The sequence below is a fragment of the Molossus molossus genome, unplaced genomic scaffold, assembly GCF_014108415.1.
Source record: "Molossus molossus isolate mMolMol1 unplaced genomic scaffold, mMolMol1.p scaffold_m16_p_5, whole genome shotgun sequence".
Classification (NCBI taxonomy): Eukaryota; Metazoa; Chordata; class Mammalia; order Chiroptera; family Molossidae; genus Molossus; species Molossus molossus.
In genome coordinates this window covers 45,163,482-45,185,499 of record NW_023425388.1, presented here as the reverse complement: position 1 = coordinate 45,185,499, position 22,018 = coordinate 45,163,482, and the positions used below count along the sequence as shown (strand labels likewise).

Below are 22,018 nucleotides of genomic sequence, written 5' to 3'. Positions count from 1 at the left end.
TGGTTTCCAAACCTCCAGCTCCAGTGCATCATCAGAACAGTTCTTTGCTGTGAATACAGATACCCCTGGAACCACAAACACAGATACAGGCATGTGAAACTCCGGCTCTGGAAAGGCATTGGTTTGCTGATGAACCCTGCCCATGTGGACGACAGGTTTTGTTCACTGGCCCGAAGAGGAAGAACAGAAAGGAAAGAACAGAAAACTACCGTAGATTCTCTGTTAGAAAGAGCTCTTGATTGCCTTCTGACATCCTGCTCAAGCCTTTTATTGCATAACGTCCAGCCTCCTGCGTCCTTTCCTCTCTTTCCCATCATGTCTCATTTTTCTTCCCCAGGGCTCTGCAGCTAATCTGCTGGTGTGTTGTTTGGTGAGAGCCCCGGGCTGTTTGCCCGGGTGCCTGCCAACATCCGCAGTGATGGCCAGCTCCATTAAACAAGAAGACATGTCTAACCCAGAGGCAACTGGAAAATCTATGTTGAGTGCTAATACCAATCTTTTTGGTTTTCGACAATTCTGAACCACACTGTTAACAGTTTGTGGGATTGCATCCTCTCTCTCCTGGGAGATACTCTTCTTCATTTACAAATATAAAATAGCATTAACTGCCAAATCCTTAATTCTTAATGTTACAAGTTCTAAGCACTTTACATACCTTGTTCCGCTTAATCCACACAACCATCCTCAGAGACTTTTTACATTTTATAGATGAGAAAACTGAGTTAAGGAGGTCATGTGACAAGGGGCTTAGCCGACTCCACCCTGTTCTACCTGAGCCAAAGCCCATGTGTTTTCTTCCCTGTACTATTTAGGTTGAGAAAGGGGCACCCATGACAGATCCATTTCTTATCTCATTGAGATGTTATTCATTTTGAGCCTTTTTGTTTCACTCACTAAATCGATGCATTAATAGTGTTCCAACCAGAGACCCTCAGGGTTGAAAGAGTCTGCAGAATTCACGAGGCGAAACCTCTATCTGATCTGTGAATCGTCTTTACAACACTCCTCACATTAGTCATCCTGTCTGTGTTTGAAGACTTCTAATGCTGGAGAACCCATCCTTCCCGGAGGAAGCAGCCCATTTCATTTGCAGGCAGCTTCATAGCATGTCTGATAAAAGTCTGTCTCCCTGGCACCTCCATTCACTCGTCTTCGTTCTCTTATCTGCACAGCGAGGCTAAGCTGGCTTGCTCAGCTCTCATCACCCCTCTGAGCCTTGCTTTACTAGGTAAATCGCTTCATAAACAGGTTACTCTTGCACTTTCACTCTTGCTTAATTTGACTCATTTGTCAATGACCCCTCACTCTGTGGGACACCCAGGACGGCACCCAGAGCTCAAACCGATTCTGAACAACCCAAATTCTATCCACCCTCTTGATCAGGGGGCTGCACGTCTGTGATTGCAGCCGCAGGTTGCGTATGCTCTTGGGGTGGCCATATGGAATCCTCAACTAATGTTGATCTTAGTCCACAAGAGATGTGTTGAGTGGGAACAGCTTTGCCAGTCTTCACCAGCCTGAGCTCCTGGATCTCAGGGCAATGAGGTCCCCAACAGACGGCATATAATTTCATGTCAACAAAAATTGTTTGTTGTGGCAACAACCTTGCACATTGACTTTTTATTCCTCACCACAGGGTTGCTCTCTCTTTTTTTGCACATGTAGAAGTGGCTGGCTGGTTGGTTGTTTTTTAAAGTTTTGATCCAGTAACAGTTAATCAATGGATGTCTAAAGAAGCAAAAAGAAAACCAGACTACTGACAGGCAGAATTGGCATGTGTCTCCCATGCATCAGTTCTTTCACAACTCAGCCCCAGGAGCTTGCTCATCAACAGCTATGTTTAACCACTAAGTTAAAAGTACCTCTGTTTTAACTCAGGGATGACCAGAATCAACTGGTGCATGGGAAATGCTAATATGTTGCTATCCTTAAAATTTCCTGGTTCTAAATTAAATCACTTATTTTCTTATTCTTTATAGTTTAATATAATTACTATTTGATTTTGCCATGATTTTTATGGAAAATTTTCTAATTTTACAATAAAAAACTGAAGGGAAAATGTCAACTATACTTCGGGGGAAATGCTTTAAGGTATAATTTTTGGAGATTGGTGAGTAGGCTCCCTTTCCCCGTATTCTGATCTTCTGAATCAATCTGCACAAAGAAGCCTGCGCCGTTTCTCTGATAGACCAATCTCCTCACTTTACGCATAAAAAAACCCAGTAGACCGATGGGTTAAAATGACTTGCTCAAGTTCACAGGGGTAATGCCAGTTTCTAGCGCATACCTCTCTTGTTCCAAACTAACACAAAATATCCTTATGGAAGGAATTCGGAGAGGCAAGAAATTGCCCGAGTGTGGGATCACTGGAGAAAGTAAAAGTGAAAAGAAGTCAGCACTTTTTGACCAAATATTACTTTTTCACCCAAATAACACAGGCTAGTAATAGAAAATTTGGGAAATATTGACTAGAACAAGGCAAGGTGATGGGGCCAATTCCTCCTGGCCCCCCACCCAGGAAAGCAGTGCCGCCGCTCCCCGGCTCGGGCTGGGGTGCTTCCATCACTGATCGTATGACAGAGCAAGAAACATTGTAACTCAAGGGCTATTCCATGCTGTAACAAACTCTTCATAAATGCCACTTTAATTGCTATCTAACAGTCCATTTTTGCCATAATAGTCTTATCTTTCCTCCTATTTTTGAATGATTAATTAGAAGGGAAAGACTTAAATGGCCAAAGATATCTGGAAGAGGATATGTAGTCACAGCAAATTATAACACCAAGTACTCACAGATATGTATTTGAGCTTTGAGGTATGGGTGATTTTTGTTCATTTTTATATATTTTTTAATGCTGCAAAAACACTATCAGAACACCTACTATTATTGAGCATTTACCATGTGCTTTATGCCACAGATACATTTTCTCATTTAGTCCACATAACGACTAACCAAGATCACTATTATATCTCTTCATTTTAAAGATGAGGAAACTGAGACCTGGAGAGGTCAAGGTAGTTGCAGAAGGTCAGTGATGGAGCCAGACCTTGTCCCGAGGTTCTGAGGAGAGAGCTGCTATTCTTAACCATCATAGTGTATACCCCAAGTTTTTTTTATGAATATCTACCATTATTATAGTCAGAAAACTATTTTTTTATTGATTGATTGATTTGAGAGAGGAAAGTAGAGAGAGAGAGAGAAACATCGATTTGTTGTTCCACTTATTTATGTATTCATTGGTTGATTCTTGTATGTACCCTTACAAGAGACATGCCTTTGGCCTATCAGGAGGACACTCTAACCAACTGAGCTATCTGGCCAGGCCTCAGAAATCTATTTTTTAAAATGAAAATGGTTTGCAAACAATAGCTCATTTCTTGTGTAGGCAGATAACTTATTACCTGTAGAATATAAGAAATAATCTACCAAAATCTCAGAACAACTAAAAAAATCATCAATACATTAAATCCCCTCAGTCCTGTCTAAAACATTTAAAATTCAAATATGTTTCAGGTTTCTCTGAAATTGATTAGCAATAGAAAGAAGAAGCAGTGTTAATTGCAGTTGCGTGAATAAAGTCTGGATTTGGAGACTGGATGAAAATTGAATGTGCTAAAAGTAGTCTTCTGTAATTAAATGAAACTGTGCTGTGCACTTTAATTAGTCAGAAGTTATTCTAAGTGGTAACAGTAAGTCCTGGTGTGTCTCATTAAATGAGAGCCTGGCAGCCCCACCAGAGCTAAGGTTCTTCTGTTTTCCACAGAAGTCTTATTTATGCATCTACTGCTCTAATTTGAAACTGCAGGAAAGGTGATGCATCCTTTTGTAACCCAAATGTACACATTATAAAATCCTCCTTGTTCTTTCATTCAGAAGATTTGTAATAGCTTTAAATTCGAGGGAACCTCACTAGGGGAACAAGTAACTGCCTTTAAAAGTACTGGAAGTCCTTGGCATTTCGCGTTACCCACCAGGGGGGTTGGGAAAGTCAGTAAACATTGCAAAATTCACTTGATAGATTTCTATTCCTGTCTATGAAGACCGGTTAAACCTGCATCTTTGAAAAGCTATTCAAGACAGATAATGAGTCTCTAAAAAATTTCTCCTAACTCCTTGGTAACTAAATGTTCAGGTTTCATGGTATTAAAAAAGAAAAGCTAATTTATTTTTTATTGTTGTTTTTAACCTTTATTACTATAAAATCAATGCAAAATTAGAAAATTCAGAAAGTACAGAAAAATGTAAGGAAACAGGAAAAGCATCACCCATTATCCCTTCATTCAAACAGATTACTCTTAGCATGGTAGCATATTTCCTTCAAGACTTTTATCCAGCCGTTGATTTGTATACCTGAGATCATTCTGTTTGCACAATTTTTGTGGTTCTACTAAAAAGACTCATTGAAAAAGAAATTTTGTATTTCATTCCTAATTTTAACCTGGATAAGTGTTGGCCATTCCATGTACTTCTAGCATCCCAATCACATGTTCGCAAGATGCCTACTGCCCTGAGCCTTCGTTGAGGGGAGTCCCCCACGGAAGGGACAGGACCCATTTCTGTGGTAGAAATGAGTATTCTAGATATAATAAAGGAAAAGAACAAGACCTACAATTTATTTAGTAGCCTAGGATTAATCACATTGGACTTGCCTTTATTTCCTGAACATTTGTATGCAGAAGAAATAAGGTTATATTTATCATTCCAAGCAACATTGAAGAAGAGTTCCTGCCACAACACAACCACCACCAGGCACGAGGGTGGAGTGGAGGAGAGACAGGGAGGGTAAAAGGTGAAGGGCAACCTCAAGTCAGGTTGATGATGTGTCAACAAGTCACAGGACTTAGAATCATAGAAAGTGAGATTTGCAGCTAGAGTATGGATCTCAGTCCCAGGCTCAGGTGATCAGGAAATGCCCATTTCTTTATTCTCTTTAAAGAAAATAGAGTGGTTTCCAAGCATCTCTCCTACCACACTGGGAAGGTCACTCAGTCTCAGACACCAGATCTGGGAAGCTTATTTACTGCCAGACAACAAGGACAGTCTTCACCCTCTTATTTGTCCTGCTGACTGCTAACAGCCAACCCAGCCCTCAGTGGTTCCTTGAAATTCAGTGTTTCTCTATTTCCCTGACACCTGGGGATCATAGTTCGAGTCAGCCCCCCTCTCCCGGTCATCCCCTCTGGAGGTCAGTCTAATTTACTAGAGAAATACCTAAAAACTAAGCACCAGTCTCCCACTCATCTCAGAACCTACCACCTTCTTCTCTCCCCACCCCTGGAAAAATTCCTCTTCTCCTAAGTTCTTTAAGACACTGGCCCCTTTTTCCCCTTCGCAGGACACCTGCAACCACTCCTTCCAGGCTTAATAACATAGAAGCCAACCTGGGGCGGGCCTTGAAGGAAAATTCTGCTTCCATCCAGAACACACACTTCCTCTGAAGTAAAGAACCTATGGCCGGGCTTCCCTTTTGAAAGATGTCAAAGAAAATTATAAGGAAAAAAATAAAAAGTAATATTTTTTCCCAAAAAAATTATCCTGTCATAGAAAAGCCCTTGAAGGGGACTCAGTCAAGTTCATACGCAAAGCCAGGGTCCTTCATTCTTCAGCACCAGGAGACCAAGTTTGCCATAAGGTGATAAGCGTGCCCTTGGAAGCCAGACTAGGGGTCAGATCCTGTGCAACCCTAGCTCTGTGACCATAACCTTCTAGGCTCACTTTTCTCCCACCACAGTGCTTGGCACAGAGTAGGATCAATAATGTTATTTTTCCTCATTCACAGTTAACTTCCTCCCAAGTCAGTCAACTGCCTCCCAGCCAGTCCCAAAGCTGTTGCTCTAGGTCCTCATATCCTAGGAGCAACTTGAGGAAAGTCCACCCTTCCGAAAATACATCCGCCACCCACATTTGAAATTGTTCAAGCACCGGATTTTTAGCTGAAATTGGTGTGTATGATCCAGGTCCTTCAGATGGTAGCGATTTCTCTGCTGGAGAAAGTCACCGTTAATCCAGTTCAACACTCTCACCGCTGAGTGTCCTCCAGAAGCTCAACTGTGAATGTCATTGGATATGGCCAGTTTCAACATTTTATTCCTCCGCAGAACTAATTTTGATCTATAAGGAAAACTGTCTTTCTGGAAATAAACCAAATGATATAGCATGTTCTTAACTCCATATCTCTTCATTTTTCCTGTCTCCTAGTCAGACACAGAGTTTTGGGACAAGATGCAAGCAGAATGGGAAGAAATGGCCCGGAGGAACTGGATATCCGAGAACCAAGAAGCCCAGAACCAAGTTACAATCTCAGCTAGCGAGAAGGTGACCAGCTCTTCTTACGCATGCTGACAGGTTTTCTCAGCGTCTTTGGATCATATAATTATAAATTAGTTGATAATTATTTTATGAAAAATCCAAGAATCAAACAGACAATATAATGTCAATTGGACCTAAAAGAGATTCTGGTAGATGAAAACAATGTAATTATCCCATGTGTAAAAGCAGCAAAGCTGAAACAGGACACCCTTATTTTTATCAGTGTTAATACAGACAGCTTGGCAGACAGCCAGAGTGTGGCTCCCGTCTGCTGGCCAGTTGCTGAGCCAACTGATTCTGAGGGTGGGTTGAAACAAGACCTGGGCTAATCCCACAGTGCTTTGTGTCAGTCAGTCACGTGAGCCATGTCAATGAGCTAACAGAAGTGATCTCAAAGGGCAGAGGAGTGAAGCAGGGCCCTGACTAGATTGCACAGGTGGACATTATGCAGCTAGCAAAGTAACAATGGAAAAGACAGCCTTCACGCCACCAGGTCAAGTCCCCAGGGCATTCCTCAACGCTATTTCCCTGACAGGGTCTCCAGCAAATGTGAGCTCAGTGAGCAACCAGCCAAATTGCCCATGAGGTCCCAGTTGCCCTTGGATTTATGCTTTTAGAAACAGCTGGGGAACAAAAACTTGAAAAATAAGTTTAAATGACTTGAAAGATAGAAAGAAATGTGGAATTTTTTACACTGGGGAGGAGGGTCAGATATAGTATATGCTTATATTATGGTTTTTGTAGAAGAAGTCTCAATATTTTGTTCTGGATAATTTCCATGATAGTTCAGTCCAACAAATATTTACTTGTGTCTACTCTGCACTAGATACTGGGGAAATTATAATTAATAGTCTCTGATCTTAGAAGATTTTCAATCTACATAGTCATTAAAATGTCTTTCTCTTTCTAATATTCTGTGTCCCTTGGTAAGCCGGGCAATCTCATAAAGTCAGAACAACCATCTCATTAAAAATAAATGTGCTTTATACAAAAAAAAAAAAAATCAAAACTAAGTAAGAAGTAAGAACATTGATGCAGATCATCAGACTCTGGACTATAATCCTTGAACCTGAGGCCTGGTTAGGACCCTGAGCTCCCCACTCCTGGGACCTCATATTGATAACACCATTGCATAAGCTCTGTGGCCTTTGATAAGGGGTTCTGTATTTCTGAAGGTCTCACTTTGATCATTTTTAAAACCTTAGTAGCATCAACAAACTAGCTTCATTGAATCTATCAAATTAGAAAGATTTTATGATAATCTATGCTAATTAATGTTGCAGCGAATAATGTCTCTCAGGTACTTATGATGAGAGTTTAAATCAGGACATATTTTCTCAAAAACAATTCAGCTACACATATCAAGGGCTTCAAGATCGTGTATAGCCTAATAAATCCCTCTAGAAGTGTATCTTAAGGTAATAATCAATGCAGACAAAGACTTGAGCATGAGGCTTTCACTGTAGCTTTATTCCTGAAAACAAAGGAGTGAAAATCTGAAAGTCCATCAAGAGGGGTTTGACTAAATCAATGTTCACTTAATAGAAATAGTTATAAAAACTAAAATGAAGTGGGGCTTAGGCTACAAAACTGCACCTACAGTATGAGCTAATTTGATTAACTTAGTCATAGAAAAATACTAAAAGATTATTTGTACATTCTGCATTGGTTACATTTTTACAATAGAAGATCTATAATTTTAAAACATGCCTTCTCCACAGGCGATATAGTCACCAATGGGTCAAATACGGGTTTGAGGTAGGAGGGCAAAAGGAACCTTAGGTATTACAATGGTCTGTAGCCCTGAAAAGGACCGATGTACAGGACATAGCATTAACACTCCAGGGGAGGGTGGCAGCCCGTAGCAAAAGTAAATACCAAAACTCGGTTATTTTTACAAACTTGGAGGGAGGAGGGCAGGAAATGGTTAAAACAAAATGAACACAAGAAATGTCAGACTTAAAACAAACTCCAAAATATTAGCAGTGATCATATTTAGGTTGCATCATGATGGGTAACTTTTTGTTTCTTTTTAAGTGTTCAATAACAAAATCTAAAATTTATACGGTGAAAATGCAGAGTCATAGTAAGGGAAAAAAAAACAGTAATTTAAATTTAAGTGTTTGATTTCACATTGTGTATATAAAATAAAATTTCACTACAATAAAAACATTTATTTAAAAAATTGCAATTAATTAAATAATTTGATTTCATTTAAATTCAAGAAGAACTTACTGAGTGTGATAATGAGGAGATAAATCGCTGGATCTGTGTTGGCCCTTCTGTGTTGTAGGGCTATTACTTCCACACTGAAAACCCCTTCAAGGACTGGCCAGGTGCATTTGAAGAAGGCTTGAAAAGGCTGAAGGAAGGGGACCTCCCCGTCACCATCCTGTTCATGGAGGCAGCTATCCTTCAGGACCCTGGAGATGCAGAGGTGTCATTTTCCCTTCATCCCGCCAGACCCAGAAAGTGGCAGCACGTGCTGATAAGGTTCAGAGGGTGGCCCAGAGCTCTGCTGGGTGGCATTTTTGTCAGGTTCTCAAGGAATTAACCTGGTTCAGTGTGATACAACCTGTTGTCTAACCAACTCTGCAGTATCTATAGTGCTTCAGAATGAAGGGGGAGACAGGAAATGGAAGGTGAAACTGCCTACCTGGAAGCTCAGCGCAGTTTTCGGGGGGCAGTATGCAGTCTTGTCTGGGTCTAGAGCCCCACCCCGTCTCACCATTGATTTACTGACTCCACATGTACTGAACACATACTACGTCCCCGGACTGTGCCACCCACGGGCTCAGAACACTGAAGAGCTGGGAAAATGGGACAGTTGAGAAAACACATTAGTGGTCTATCTGAAGGGACAAGCCAGTAAATCAGTGTAGTCAGTGCAAATGCACAAGAGGCTAGGAGAGCAGAGCGGACACCGACTCGGCCTTCCCCGAGTCCAAAGCTGGGTTTTCGAGGGGAGCTGATCTACTAGAGACAGCAGGGGAGTCCAGCTGTTTCGAGGGAAAGGCTCTTGGCTGAGCAGAGGGAGTGGAGGCATGAAGAGGTAGGCCAGAGTTGGAACTTCATCCCAAAAGCCACGGGGAGGAGCCACTAGGAAAGAGTATGTTAGAAAACCCCCTTGAGGTGTGAAGGGGGGTTGGAGACCAAGCTGAGAGACCACCAACGAGCGTCTGCAACCCCGTCTTGGTGCACCACCCTTCCAAACCTGTGAAGGCCTGGCCTCGGATAGAGGCAAATCTAAAGTCTGCTTCTGTAGTTTGTAATTTTCAGGAAACATAAGGGATATTCCAAGAAGAATTTGAGAAATTTTAGGAAGGGGGTGTACGGTGCTGAGAAGCCAGTATAGAATACTGGGTAAGCGTCTAGACTCCGCTGGCCTGTGTGGGTTCAAACATGCCCTGCTGCTGGTTCCCGGGAGCCACGGGACCTGGGGCAAGTCACTCAACCCCTCGAGGCTTCCGTTCCCTCAGAGGTAGAGTGGAAATCACGATCATAACTATCTCATTGGACTTTGTGAGGATTAAATTAGTTCACACAAGTAAAGAGCTCAGTTCAGTGTCTGGCACATCTATATTTAGCCTTTATTACTATTAGTGTCTAAAGGACATCACTAGAGCCCCTGGTATTTTGTTAGTCAAAACATTGATAATGAAATGAGATTCAACTGAGAGCGGGAATTCTGAACCAAAATATTAGAATTTTTAAAAAAATATTTGAAAAAGAAGGAGAAGAGAGAACACAGACGGCAGAGTGGTGAAGGCGGGGGCGGGGTGGCGGGAGCTGGGTGGAAGTGGGGGAAATGGAGGACATCTGTAATAGTGTCAACAATAAAAAAAATAGATATCTAAATCATTGTAGAAGAGAAAATCATTGCATTAATAGAAAAATCAGGCCCCCCCCCCAAAAAATAATAATGTCATCTTACAATTCTAAGTGCTCTTTTTCGTGTATATTAATATCATTTGACACAACAACTCTGGGAGGTTAAAAAAAAAGCGTACATTATTATCCCAGACTCATAGATGAGAAAATCAGGACACTTGGTAACTAATGGATCCTAGACAAAGACCCGGGGCTTCTGAATCTATGAAGACCCCAACACTGAGAATAATGGACTCTGTGGACATGAAAGTGATGCCCAAAGCCTAGGCAGAAGCCCTCCGAGAAAGACGGTTTCATCACCTTTCTTGAGAAGCATTCTAAAATGTGTGGAAGGTGAAATAAAAGTGCGGGCTGCTCTGCGTACATTTGAAAGATTCAAAAGAATCACTGATATTCTGGGGGGGAATAATTAGTATTTCTATGAGTTTTTATGGTATGCGTAATAATTCGTAAGGGGGAAAGCTGATATAATTTTATAGCACTTTAAGATAGCTCTGTGTTTTCATATAGTTTGTTTAAAAATATCCATAGCATTGATTTTCAAAGGGAGTGACGCACTTCCCAAGCCTTGTTAAATCCCTAAGTAGGGATACACCCTGCCCCCTGTGAATTTGAGGACAATGTGTGTAAGGAGAGGTGGGGTTTTTTTGTTTATTTATTTATTTTGTTTTTGTTTTTATGTGCATTGCTCTCATAATGGTGTGAGAATTATTGCTCTAAGTATATAAGTAGAAATTTATTATATTGAAAAATGCCATTTTAGATATGAAAAACATTATCTGCTTGAAGATATTGTTCACATTATTTACGATAGCAAAGGATTGGAAACAACCTCAGATAAGGGAATTGGCTGAGTAAATAATGGGATATCCACTCAGCAAACTTTAAATTAAAAACTATAAGTAGGAAGATTTTGTAAAAACATGAAATAGTGTTTATGGTACAACATAAAGTGTAAGTATAGGCTTTAAAATTATATATACATTATATTGCATTTTATATGTTTTATGCATTTTAAAAGTGATTATACAGGGTTGGCAAAAGTAGGTTTACAGTTCATGTGGAAAATACCATAAATAACACAGGAATAAACGGTGTGCCATGTGCTTAAAACTGTAAACCCACTTTTGCCCCACCCTGTATTAGAGCAATAAACACATTTTAAGGGGTTTTGTTCATTTTCCCTCGTTCCTAGACTACCTGTTGCCTCTTCTGATAACTGCTTGACTTTCATTTATACAAGTTAATTTTATTTTATACCTTGAGATTTCTTATTCCAAACTTTAGCTACATTTCTGGGTTATTTTTCTACACCTTTTCCCCTCATACACGTATACTTTTATGTATTCATCTTTTGGTTTTAAGATACCTAGCATCTCAGAAAGTCAGAGGTTTCCATGGGTCATGGGAGAGATTAAATACTGAGAGTTTGTAAATAAAGACAGAGGATCTTGACCCAGATGTCACAAAAGAGTTTGAATGAAGAAAGGCATGTGATATTTTCCCCTTTTACGAGACTCGCATCTGAGACAGGCTGCCCTGTACAGAGGCATCTGTCGCAGGCAAACAACCCAGCAACTGCACGTGAGTGATTCTGCTGCCTCTTGCCACGTTGACCTCGGTTATTTTTTGTAGGCCTGGCAGTTCCTCGGGATAACTCAAGCAGAGAATGAAAATGAGCAAGCAGCTATTGTCGCCCTCCAGAGGTAGATGAAGCTAAGTGCAAAATCTTGGGACTGGCGGACACTTGTTAATGGGCTTCCTATTGTTTCAGATTTATCTTTTGACCTTTAAACACACTGCAAAGAATTTGGCCAGAACAAGTACTGAGATGCCACATATGACTTACACTTAGCTCTGGAAAACAGGAATTTATGAAGAAATAATGTTCCTAAATCGAAATGTTTGGCCATTTACAAATCAATTGACCTTCATTAGCATGAAAGAGTTTCTGTCAAAAGTAGTCATAAAATAGACTCGGTGAATAAAGAGTTCCTTTTAACATCCTATCCTTCTTCAGCATCTGAAAGTTTTGTTCAGAAAAAATATATACTCAAAATAATCTCAATGCAATTTTAGCTCTTGGCGTCTACAGAGCATATCCTGAGATATTTTTAGTAACTCCTGAGTCCCTGACTAAAGCCATAGACTACTTTGAATGGGTGTAGCATCACACCATGCTTGATTAGAGCCCCTATTTAAACCCTGGAGGAAAAATTAGCCCCTACCAAATACATTTCCACTTTCCCTACGCTTTCTTTTATTTATTTTTATATATAGATATAGATATCTATATATAGAGATATAGATATATAGATATATATAACTTCTTCCTAAAGCACTGATATAGGTACCACCTAGGGCTTGCTATTCAAAGTCTTATCCAGGGACTATCCTCATCCTGTCATTACCACCTGGGAGCCTGTCAGACTTGCACAGCCTGGGGCCCTCCCCGGCCCTCTGTGTCAGCTGCATTTATGAGATCCCCAGGTGATTTCCATGCACATCAAAGTTTGAAAAGCCCTTGCTCCAGGCCAGTGGAATAGCATGAAGGGGAGCAGATGTAGCCTGGGCCTCCCGTAAGCCCACATCTGTCATCTGGAAACACAGAATTTCCCTCTCCTTTACAAAACACTGCAATCTTTCATCTCTGGATGTCCAAATTTAACTCAACTCACTTTGCTTTGTGGGTAAGGTGCATTTAATATAGTGATAGTAGAGCCATGTTAAAATAATGATATCCCCTGCTTCTCGTTAGATTAACTACTAATAAATCATGTGCAGGGATTAGCCGCATTGTCTATAGTTTTAAAATCATTTATTAAAATGACCAAACCTAACACGCATCAGGATGAGTTTTAACTTTTATAAAAATAAGCTTAGGTCCCAATTTTCATGTAGATATTGAATATGATATTCTCCAGTGGCTTAACATACATTTAGCAATGTTTTTATACCCTTTAATTAATAAAGACCTCAAATTTTTTAAAGAACTGTTCAGACTGCTCAAAAAAAAAAAAATCTGAAATTGGCTCTTTCCCACTTGTTTCAGGTGCTTAGAATTGCAGCCCAACAACTTGAAAGCTTTGATGGCTTTGGCTGTCAGTTACACGAACACCGGCCATCAGCAGGATGCCTGTGAAGCTCTAAAGAATTGGATTAAGCAAAATCCAAAGTACAAATACCTTGTGAAGAGCAAGAAGGGATCTCCAGGCCTCACCCGGAGGATGTCTAAGTCTCCTGTTGATAGGTATCCACATCATTACATTACAGCCATATACACAATTAATCACCATAACGGTACTGAACGAGCCTCCGGTCCCAACAGCACCCAGTCCAGCTAGTCTGCAGGAGAGCGTGCTGCCGGAAGCGCAGTGCTGGTTTAAGACTGAGCTGTGAGCGGAGCCAACCTCTGGACATGTGATCTACACCGTGGGCACGCACAGACATTTATCTGAGTACCATACTTAAAAGCCAAATGCTTTGGACATATAATTAACCCAAACTAAATTATAACAAGTAGCAATGTGCCAGGTGTTAGAAGCCCGAGAATTAGGTATAGGGGAAAAGGGAAGTCCTTTCTTCTGGAATTTTGTTTCCATCAGCAATAAATCGTGATGTTAAATTCCTTTTCACTGAGACACTCAGCCCGAGGGTTTTCTACACTGGCACTTACAGGGTCAATGGAACTCTCCTTAATCTAGCACTGTTTGTATCTGTGTATGACAAAGTATTCATTAAAATCAGCAGGTAGTTTAACCTGCAGTATTAATAGTATTCTCATTATGCTAAGATATTTCTTTTTTTTTTTTTTTTTAATCCTCACCCCAGGATATTTTTCCATTGATTTTTTTAGATACAGTGGAAGGGAGGGAGGGAGAGAGAGAAAAACTTCAGTGTGAGAGAGACACATCAATTGGTCACCTCCCAAACAACTCTCCCTGACTTGGACCAGGGATGAACCTGCAACCCCGGTACATGTCCTTGACCAGAATCGAACCCGTGACCCTTTGGTCTGCAGACCAATGCTCTGATTGCTGAGCCAACCTGCCAGGGCTATGCTAAGATATATATTTTTTTTATCCTCACCCGAGGACATTTTTCCATTTTTTGTTCAGGTAGAGTGGGAGGGAGAGAGAGGAACAGAGAGAGAGAGAGAGAAACATCGATGTGAAAGGGACACATCGAGTGGCTGCCACCCGCACGACGGACCAGGGCCGGGGACAAACTGCAACCGAGGTACATGCCCTTAGCGGGAACCGAACCCGGGTCTCTCTGGACCGCAGGCCGACGCTCTAACCGCTGAGCCAAACCGGCCAGGGCTATGCTAAGATATTTTAAGCAAGATTTTTTTCTAGTCTGTAATGAACAAAGAACATAATGCTAAATAATTTGCGTTCAGACTATTTGGACTACATACCTAATTTTTTTCCCTGGTAGCGCCATTCTGGAAGGAGTGAAGGAATTATATCTGGAAGCTGCCCACCAAAACGGAGATATGATCGACCCAGATCTGCAGACAGGTCTGGGAGTACTGTTCCATCTGAGCGGAGAATTTAATAGAGCAATAGATGCATTTAACGCTGCCTTAACTGTTCGGCCAGAGGTAAGTACACAGCAAGAAACCATAAGGTTCTCTCTTTAAAAAAAAAAAAAGTTTTCACAAATATACTTCGTACATTTTTGCTACACTTGATTTCCCTGCATCCAGTAGTTGAAAATGATCAGTACCAATGAACTAATGATATGTTACTGTGGCCGTTAATACTTACGTACCTAAAATAGAAACATGAATTGCCTGACAGCATCAATGGTAGCTGCTCCTTGATGAATGAGAGTCATTTCACAAAGCAGTCCATACAGATGTTTGAGGAATTCACCGCCCGGGTCCTTGTCCATGAGCACTGGATGCATTTTTAGCCATCATCGTTCTTCTGCAGGGAAGATGAGAACACTCTGCCCCTGTGGCGTGTACTGGTTGTTAGAGCTCTCCCTTTATCATCAGGACTATTCTTTGTGGAACCGCCTGGGGGCGACCTTGGCGAATGGAGACCGCAGCGAGGAGGCGGTGGAGGCCTACACGCGAGCGCTCGAGATCCAGCCAGGCTTCATCCGGTCCAGATACAACCTGGGGATAAGCTGCATCAACCTGGGCGCCTACAGGTGAGGTCCGGCGGCCACGCTGAGGGCTGAGTTTAACCTGAAAGGTGGTTTGCCACTAAAAACATCTCCTTTGGAGGAGTAATCCCCCTCCTGTTGCGGGTAAGCTCAGAAACTCCAGATCCTGAGGCCTGTTGCAGCAGGAGCAGTCCGCCTTAGTGTTTCTCAGTCTCCAGAGAGCAGCAATCATGGGCACCTTGTGAAATGCAGATTCCCGGGCCCTCTAGAGATTTTTCATTCAGTCAGCTGGGGTTGGGACAAGTTATCTGGGTTTTTAACACCTCCAAGGGCAACTCTTTGAGAAACATGAGTAGCCCAAACCTTCATTTTGCAGGTAAGGAACAGAAAAGCTGGGGGGGGGGGGGGGGGGGGGGGGAGTGGTAGCAGGAGAACCCAGCAAAAGGACTTAAAAAGGGTTCAGGGCCAGTTTTTGACAAAGCACAACCAAGAATCCAGGTTCTCTAAACCTCATTTACCAGTAAAGTGAGTAATAAAAAAAATGTTTAAAAGAAATATTCATAGCCCTGGCCAGTTTGGCTCAGCGGTTAGAGCATCGGCCTGCGGTCCGGAGAGACCCGGGTTCGGTTCCCGCTAAGGGCACGTACTTCAGTTGCAGTTTGTCCCCGGCCCTGGTTGGTCGTGCAGGTGGCAGCCACTCGATGTGTCCCTTCACATCGATGTTTCTCTCTCTCTCTCTCTCCCTTCCACTCTATCTGTACAAAAAATGGAAAAATATCCTCGGGTGAGGATGAAAAAAAAAAAAAATTAAAAAAAAAAAAAAGGAATATTCATAAACGGTGGGGTTCAAGTTTGTAATGTCTTTCTCCTTCTCTCATGATTCCTCATTGTCACTCAGGTCAGGTCTAGGTCCCCTCCTATCTTATCCCCATCAACAGGGACCATACATGACCTTTGTTTCTTTTGCATAATGAAAGTTTGGGTGATTTTTCTTCTTCTTTCTTTCTCTTTTTTTTTCCCCCTAAGTAAAGAGGCATTACTTTCAGAACTGGAAAAAAGAGGATTAAATGTTAGTTTTAAACCCCACAAAAAAATGCAAGCCCTTTCTCATTCTCAGAAAGTGTTGAGCTTTTAGAATCATACAAACTTGGGTTCAAATCACAGTTATTGGTTTTATGACTCTGAGCACATCACTGGGAGCCTCAATGTCTTCACCTGCTTAACCAAGGGGAGCGATAATGTCGTCTTGCAGGGTTATTGTGCAGTTTAAGTGAAATTGCCCAGCGCAGAGCAGATGCTCAATACCTGGCAGGAGTCAGCGTTATGGTTATTACTGCCATCATCATCAGTATCATCACTATTATTATTTAGGTAAGTCATCAGAGAGCTACATCACTGGGTTGCGGTGTTGAGACCCGAAGAACTCCTGTTGCTGCACTGCATTAGGATATGGTCCCATGGACAAATATTGAGGCTTCAGAAACTAGTTGTCACATTTATAATCAAAGGAACTTAGAACATTCATTAGTCACCGGATTACACTCTGTCCTCTAAAAGGATCTTGCTCAGGTCAAAACCAGAAAGCCTGAATGACCCCGGAGCTGCTGTTTGTTTTGTTTCATGGACGTTGTGAAATGTGCCCCTTGCTGTGGTCCTCACTGCAGCAGCTGTGCAGGCCCCGCAGGACCCTCCCGCCGCCCTGCTCATCAGTCTCTGGCTCCTGACAGTGTCCACTTTGTATGTTCACTTCATTCCTGGCTTCGTCTGATTTCCCTACCCTGATTTTATGTGTACTCCTTTTATTCACTTATTTTCTAGGTGTTTTTTATGAGACACTTTAGGTTCTTTTTGGAGCCTGGAGAGAGATAAATATATATGTACGTACATATAGGCACATTGAATTCAATTAAATGAGGCTTTTGTAAGGCTTCTGGATGAGTATTTTTTCTTAATTATAACTTCTTAGCATAGAAAACCTACTTGAGGGGCCAATAAAACACTTTCTTGGCATTCACAGGGGTAAGCCTCAGTAGGACAACTGTTTGCAGGAGGCACTGACGGTCTGTGACAGGCAGAAATGGGCAACCCTGTTGAGGTGTGAACCTTTAATCCTCAAGCAGACAGCCTCCTGTACAAAAATGAGTCAATGTTAAGGTTGCTGGATAAAAGGCAGAATACTCGGTTCAATTGGAAGTACACATACACAGTAAATAATACGTTTTTAGGATAAGTATTTCCCAAATACTGCATAGGACATACTTAATTCTGAAAATTATTCATTGTTTATCTGAAACTCAAATTTAACTGTGCATCCTGTACTCTTATTGGCTGAATCTGTCCATCTGGGTCATATCACTAAGCTTTGCGAGTCTTTAATTGTCATACAGGATATGGAAAATCTTGTGAAGCTATACACATCTTGCATTTTTTCCTGAGGGGGAAAAAAAGACCATCAAGTGAAATATAAAATTAACTCTGAAAATAAGTTTAACCTGAGGTGTGAGTATACGTGTAGGAAATAACGACCGTCAATAGAGATGTGGCTCAGAGGAGAGCCAGGAGCAGGTACAGAGACGTCTGTGCCCATCAAAGTCTGGGACCTCTCCCCGCAGAACTGCAGGGGTGTGTGTGTGTGTGTGTGTGTGTGTGTGTGTGTGTGTGTGTGAGCTATAACATTTGCTATTTGTTCTCTCACACTTTCTATCAAAGGCAAGCCCTACCCTAGTACCGTATACAGTTGAAATAAGGAGAGGAAATTGTTGTCCTGAAACTAGGGTGAGCTTAAAATGCTACACTTGCCTCAGCTGACGCTCCAGAGTACAGCTTAGATCAATGAATCTTAACCATTTCAAAAGAGAGGGCCCCTTTTTAATGAAAAAAGAAATCTTATCCCCTTTGACAGTAATACAGGGGGGGGACAGAAGTAAGTTTACAGTTGTTCTTATGGAAAAGAATACAATACTTAAATAATAATAATACAAGAATAAATTTTGTTTTTCATATTCACAACTGTAAACATACTTTTGCCCCACCCTGTTGTTTTGTTTTATTTTGAGAATCAAGAGTATATTTTACTACTGAGTATTTCTGGATTTTTTTTTCCCCTGGGCTTTGCTTTGAAACAATTAAAATAACTATGCTAGTCCGACCAGTGTGGCTCAGTGGTTGAGCATCAACCCATGCCCCAGGTGGTCCCCGGTTCGATTCCCGGTCAGGGCACCTGGCCAGGTTGTGGGCCCGATCCCCAGTAGGGTGCATGCAGGAGGCGGCCAATCGAGGTTCTCTCTCATCAATGTTTCTCTCTCTCTCTCTTTCCCTTCCTCTCTCTAAAATCAATAAAGAAAAAAAAAACTTTTTAATAAAATAAAATATGTTAAACAACCATGAAAGTAAATCATATTTTAGGAGAAGCTGTCAGCAAAATCTAAAATGCATAGAACCCTAGTGAAATGAAATTGGATTTAATCTCAAAGAAATGTCTCCCAAACATTAGTAATTCTATGTGGAGTTTATTTGCTTTTATGTGCTAGTTGCTTTATTTTTAGTATTAGTATAATGAGGGAAAGCTACTATAAAATGAGAAATGCTTTAAAATGAATGTGCTTTTTAAATTAACCATGACAATATACACAATTTAAACTTATTTATACATATATGTGTGAAATATTTGAAAACTATTTACACATAAATATGTACAATCTTCTGAGCCCCCAAAAGAACTCTGAGTTCCCAAGTTGGGGAACAGGTTTAGACTGTCGTCCTGGAGAAAACCTGGAGTTGCTTGAGGAGGCCAACAGGTTAGCCCGCCCCTCTGTTCCTCTCCAAGTCCCCGGAGACCACTGCCCCCCCCGGGGGCTGGGAATGAAGAATTTCCACGGTCTTCCCTCCGACCCACCCCTGCCCCAGGCTTCCCGCCCCCCTGGCAGGATGAAAGGAGACAGTCATGTCTTTTGAGCTGCCACCTGTGAGGGGAGCCAGAAAGGGTCTCCAAAATAGACTTTCCCTGTGCCTCTGCTTATCAGTCCTCCTCTCGGGCTTATTTACAAGAAACTCAGAAGAGGAGGCGATTACAACACCCACTGCCTTCCATTACCCAGGCTGCTGCACAGTGCAACCGTTTCCTAATTGCCTTTTCTTTCCAGGCAGATCTGACAATATAGATGAGCAAATGCCTGGATCGTGTGCACTGAAATCAGACATCCAGCCTCACTTTCTTCCAGGTTTCTTATCAGATGCTTAATAATAACTGCCTCGCAGTATTAAATAGATCAAGTGTGTGAAAAGCTTTTAAGAAGCATTAAGCAGATACACATGAAAACGGCGTCACTATTCTTGGTGCAGACAAGCTCATCAGATACATAGTACACACTCTGGGTAACACAAGGTGCCCTGAAGAGGACAGACCCAGCAGGGGCTCCTGGCACCCCAGCAAGGGTAGACCGGCAGCAGCTGACAGCTGTCACACACTCGATGCTGTCAGGACTCTACACGTTCAGCAGCTACTGAGAACTTCAGAAGGCTTCTGTTGTGTGTGTTTTATCTATCAAGTTTTACTATATTAGAAATTAAACAGAAAAATTTTAAAGATTTATTTAAAAATAATAAATCTGCCCTACCGGTGTGGCTCAATGGATTGAGCATTGCCCCCTGGACTGAGAGGTCCTGGTTCCATACCTGGGTGGCGGGCTCGATCCCCAGTAGGGGGCGTGCAGGAGGTAGCAGATCGATGTTTCTCTCTCACATCAATGTTTCTCTCTCTCCCTTCCTCTCCCTCTTAAAAAAAAATCATATTTAAAAATAATAAACTAATTGCATGTTAACATAAATTACAGATTTTACAAAAAATAATTATTTTCCAAAACAAAAATAAATGTTTTAATGAGAAGAATAGCATTCTTTTATCATTTTTGTGAACTTATCAATATCTTGCTTAATAGAAGACTCTCATTTCTGCTCTGCATTCAGTCTTCAGGGATATCATAAACCATGTATGTAGTCCCTAGAAAATTCCAGGGTACACTTGTGAGAGGATGAGAGTGACAGGTAAAATAACATTTTAGTATGACTTTTAAAATCATGTTGGCCTCACTGATCCCCTGGCTTCTCCAGACAACACTTTGAGATTGATCTAAATGAATAGGAGGTTTCACATAAAATGATTCAACTGCACCTCACAAGGTTTTAAAATGACTTCTTTCTCCCTACTGTATAGTCAGGGGAACTGAGGCTTGGAGAAGATAAGATACTGCCTGCAGCTAAATAATGGGATTCAAGCCCAGGTGCTCTGATAACAAACTCAACTCAACCCCGGCTGCTGCCCATACTTCCATGGCTAATAGGAAAAGTTAGACCACTTTGTTTCTGAGTAGGGCCAGGTGCTCCCTCTTCAACCCTAGTTACATAAACCACATCTGCAGATGGATTCCGTCTTCAAATCAGTCCTAGAGGGAAGAAGTAAATGCATTAAAGAGTTAGCAATGGCCATTATCCTTCCTCTCCCACATGACTTTCCTAAAATAAAAATTGCTTTGCTTCTTTCTTTCTGATTTCACTGCACTGAACGGTGATTTTTCACAAAAGAATAATGACAGAGTTAGAAAGTAGTTCATCTGATGATCCGACACACCGCAGAGAGGTGATTGAGGATTTTAGTCTACAGGAACTTAATCCATTTTTGTTGTCTTGTTTGCTAACTCTGACATTGGTTGCATTTTTAAATGTCTGTTTTTCCGCCCTCTCAGAGAAGCAGTCAGCAATTTTCTCACTGCCCTGAGTCTGCAGAGAAAGAGCCGGAATCAACAGCAAGTTCCTCATCCTGCCATCTCCGGGAACATCTGGGCTGCACTCAGGATCGCGCTTTCTCTGATGGACCAACCGGAACTCTTCCAGGCGGCTAATCTCGGTGACCTGGATGTCCTCCTAAGAGCTTTCAATTTGGATCCTTGAAGGAAAAGAAAAAATAAGAATCCCTCACCTGTATATGTGTACTGAGAAATGCAAACCTATTTTATTATGAATTCCAAAAAGGTGAAACCAGATGTCCAAAAGACTGTGGTGATAAAATCCAAGGGAATTCCTACAGACAAGGCCCCGTCTCTGTTCAGGTCCAAAAGCACAAAATGTTATGTAGAGAGGCAAGGCCGGGCTCGAAAGAAGAATCGAGAGGCTCAAGACAAACCGAGATAAAGTGACTATGTGAATACTCTTTTCACAAGCTGCAAGCCTATCGCAAAACATCTTTGGGTTTTGTCCCCACTTGTGGCTGATGACACATCTAAGGAGCCTCCTCGTGGGACACCTGGAGAAGGCACTGCCTTGGATCAGGGACTTCTGACTCTTTCTGAACTGTCCCCTGAAACTCCCCCTTGTAGAAGATTGAACATAGTTTGGGCCAAGGTGCATGCACAGATATTAACTCGCCTAACGAGAGGCACTGCTTAAACCTGTTCCAATTTTAACTTTTACTGTAGCTTTTTGATTCCAGAGAAGGAGCTTTGCTGGCAAAAGCCGTTTTTGCACTAGAAATTTTTGCTGTTCCCAATCAAAACTTTTCTGGGACTGTATATATGCACTTTAATATCTTATTTATGCCTTGCTGGAGTTTTGTTTTGTTGCTCCAATTTTTAACTTGGGGGTAAAAGATTTGAGAACTTAGCCTTGTTAGATCAATGGACCAAATAAAAATTCCTGAAAATAGTT

General features: G+C 41.5%; 1 protein-coding gene across 2 annotated transcripts in view; it reads left to right on the top strand.

The window, feature by feature from the left end:
* PEX5L (peroxisomal biogenesis factor 5 like) overlaps positions 1 to 22,018 on the top strand; it is a 159,915-nt gene extending 137,897 nt beyond the window's left edge. For both annotated transcript variants that reach the window (XM_036243408.1, XM_036243409.1), the window contains 7 exons: positions 6,200 to 6,316; positions 8,604 to 8,747; positions 11,837 to 11,907; positions 13,254 to 13,451; positions 14,642 to 14,807; positions 15,207 to 15,364; positions 21,061 to 22,018. In XM_036243408.1, coding sequence (XP_036099301.1) covers positions 6,200 to 6,316; positions 8,604 to 8,747; positions 11,837 to 11,907; positions 13,254 to 13,451; positions 14,642 to 14,807; positions 15,207 to 15,364; positions 21,061 to 21,265 — 1,059 coding nt within the window. In that variant the 3' untranslated portion in view covers positions 21,266 to 22,018. The remainder of the gene's footprint in view (positions 1 to 6,199; positions 6,317 to 8,603; positions 8,748 to 11,836; positions 11,908 to 13,253; positions 13,452 to 14,641; positions 14,808 to 15,206; positions 15,365 to 21,060) is intronic.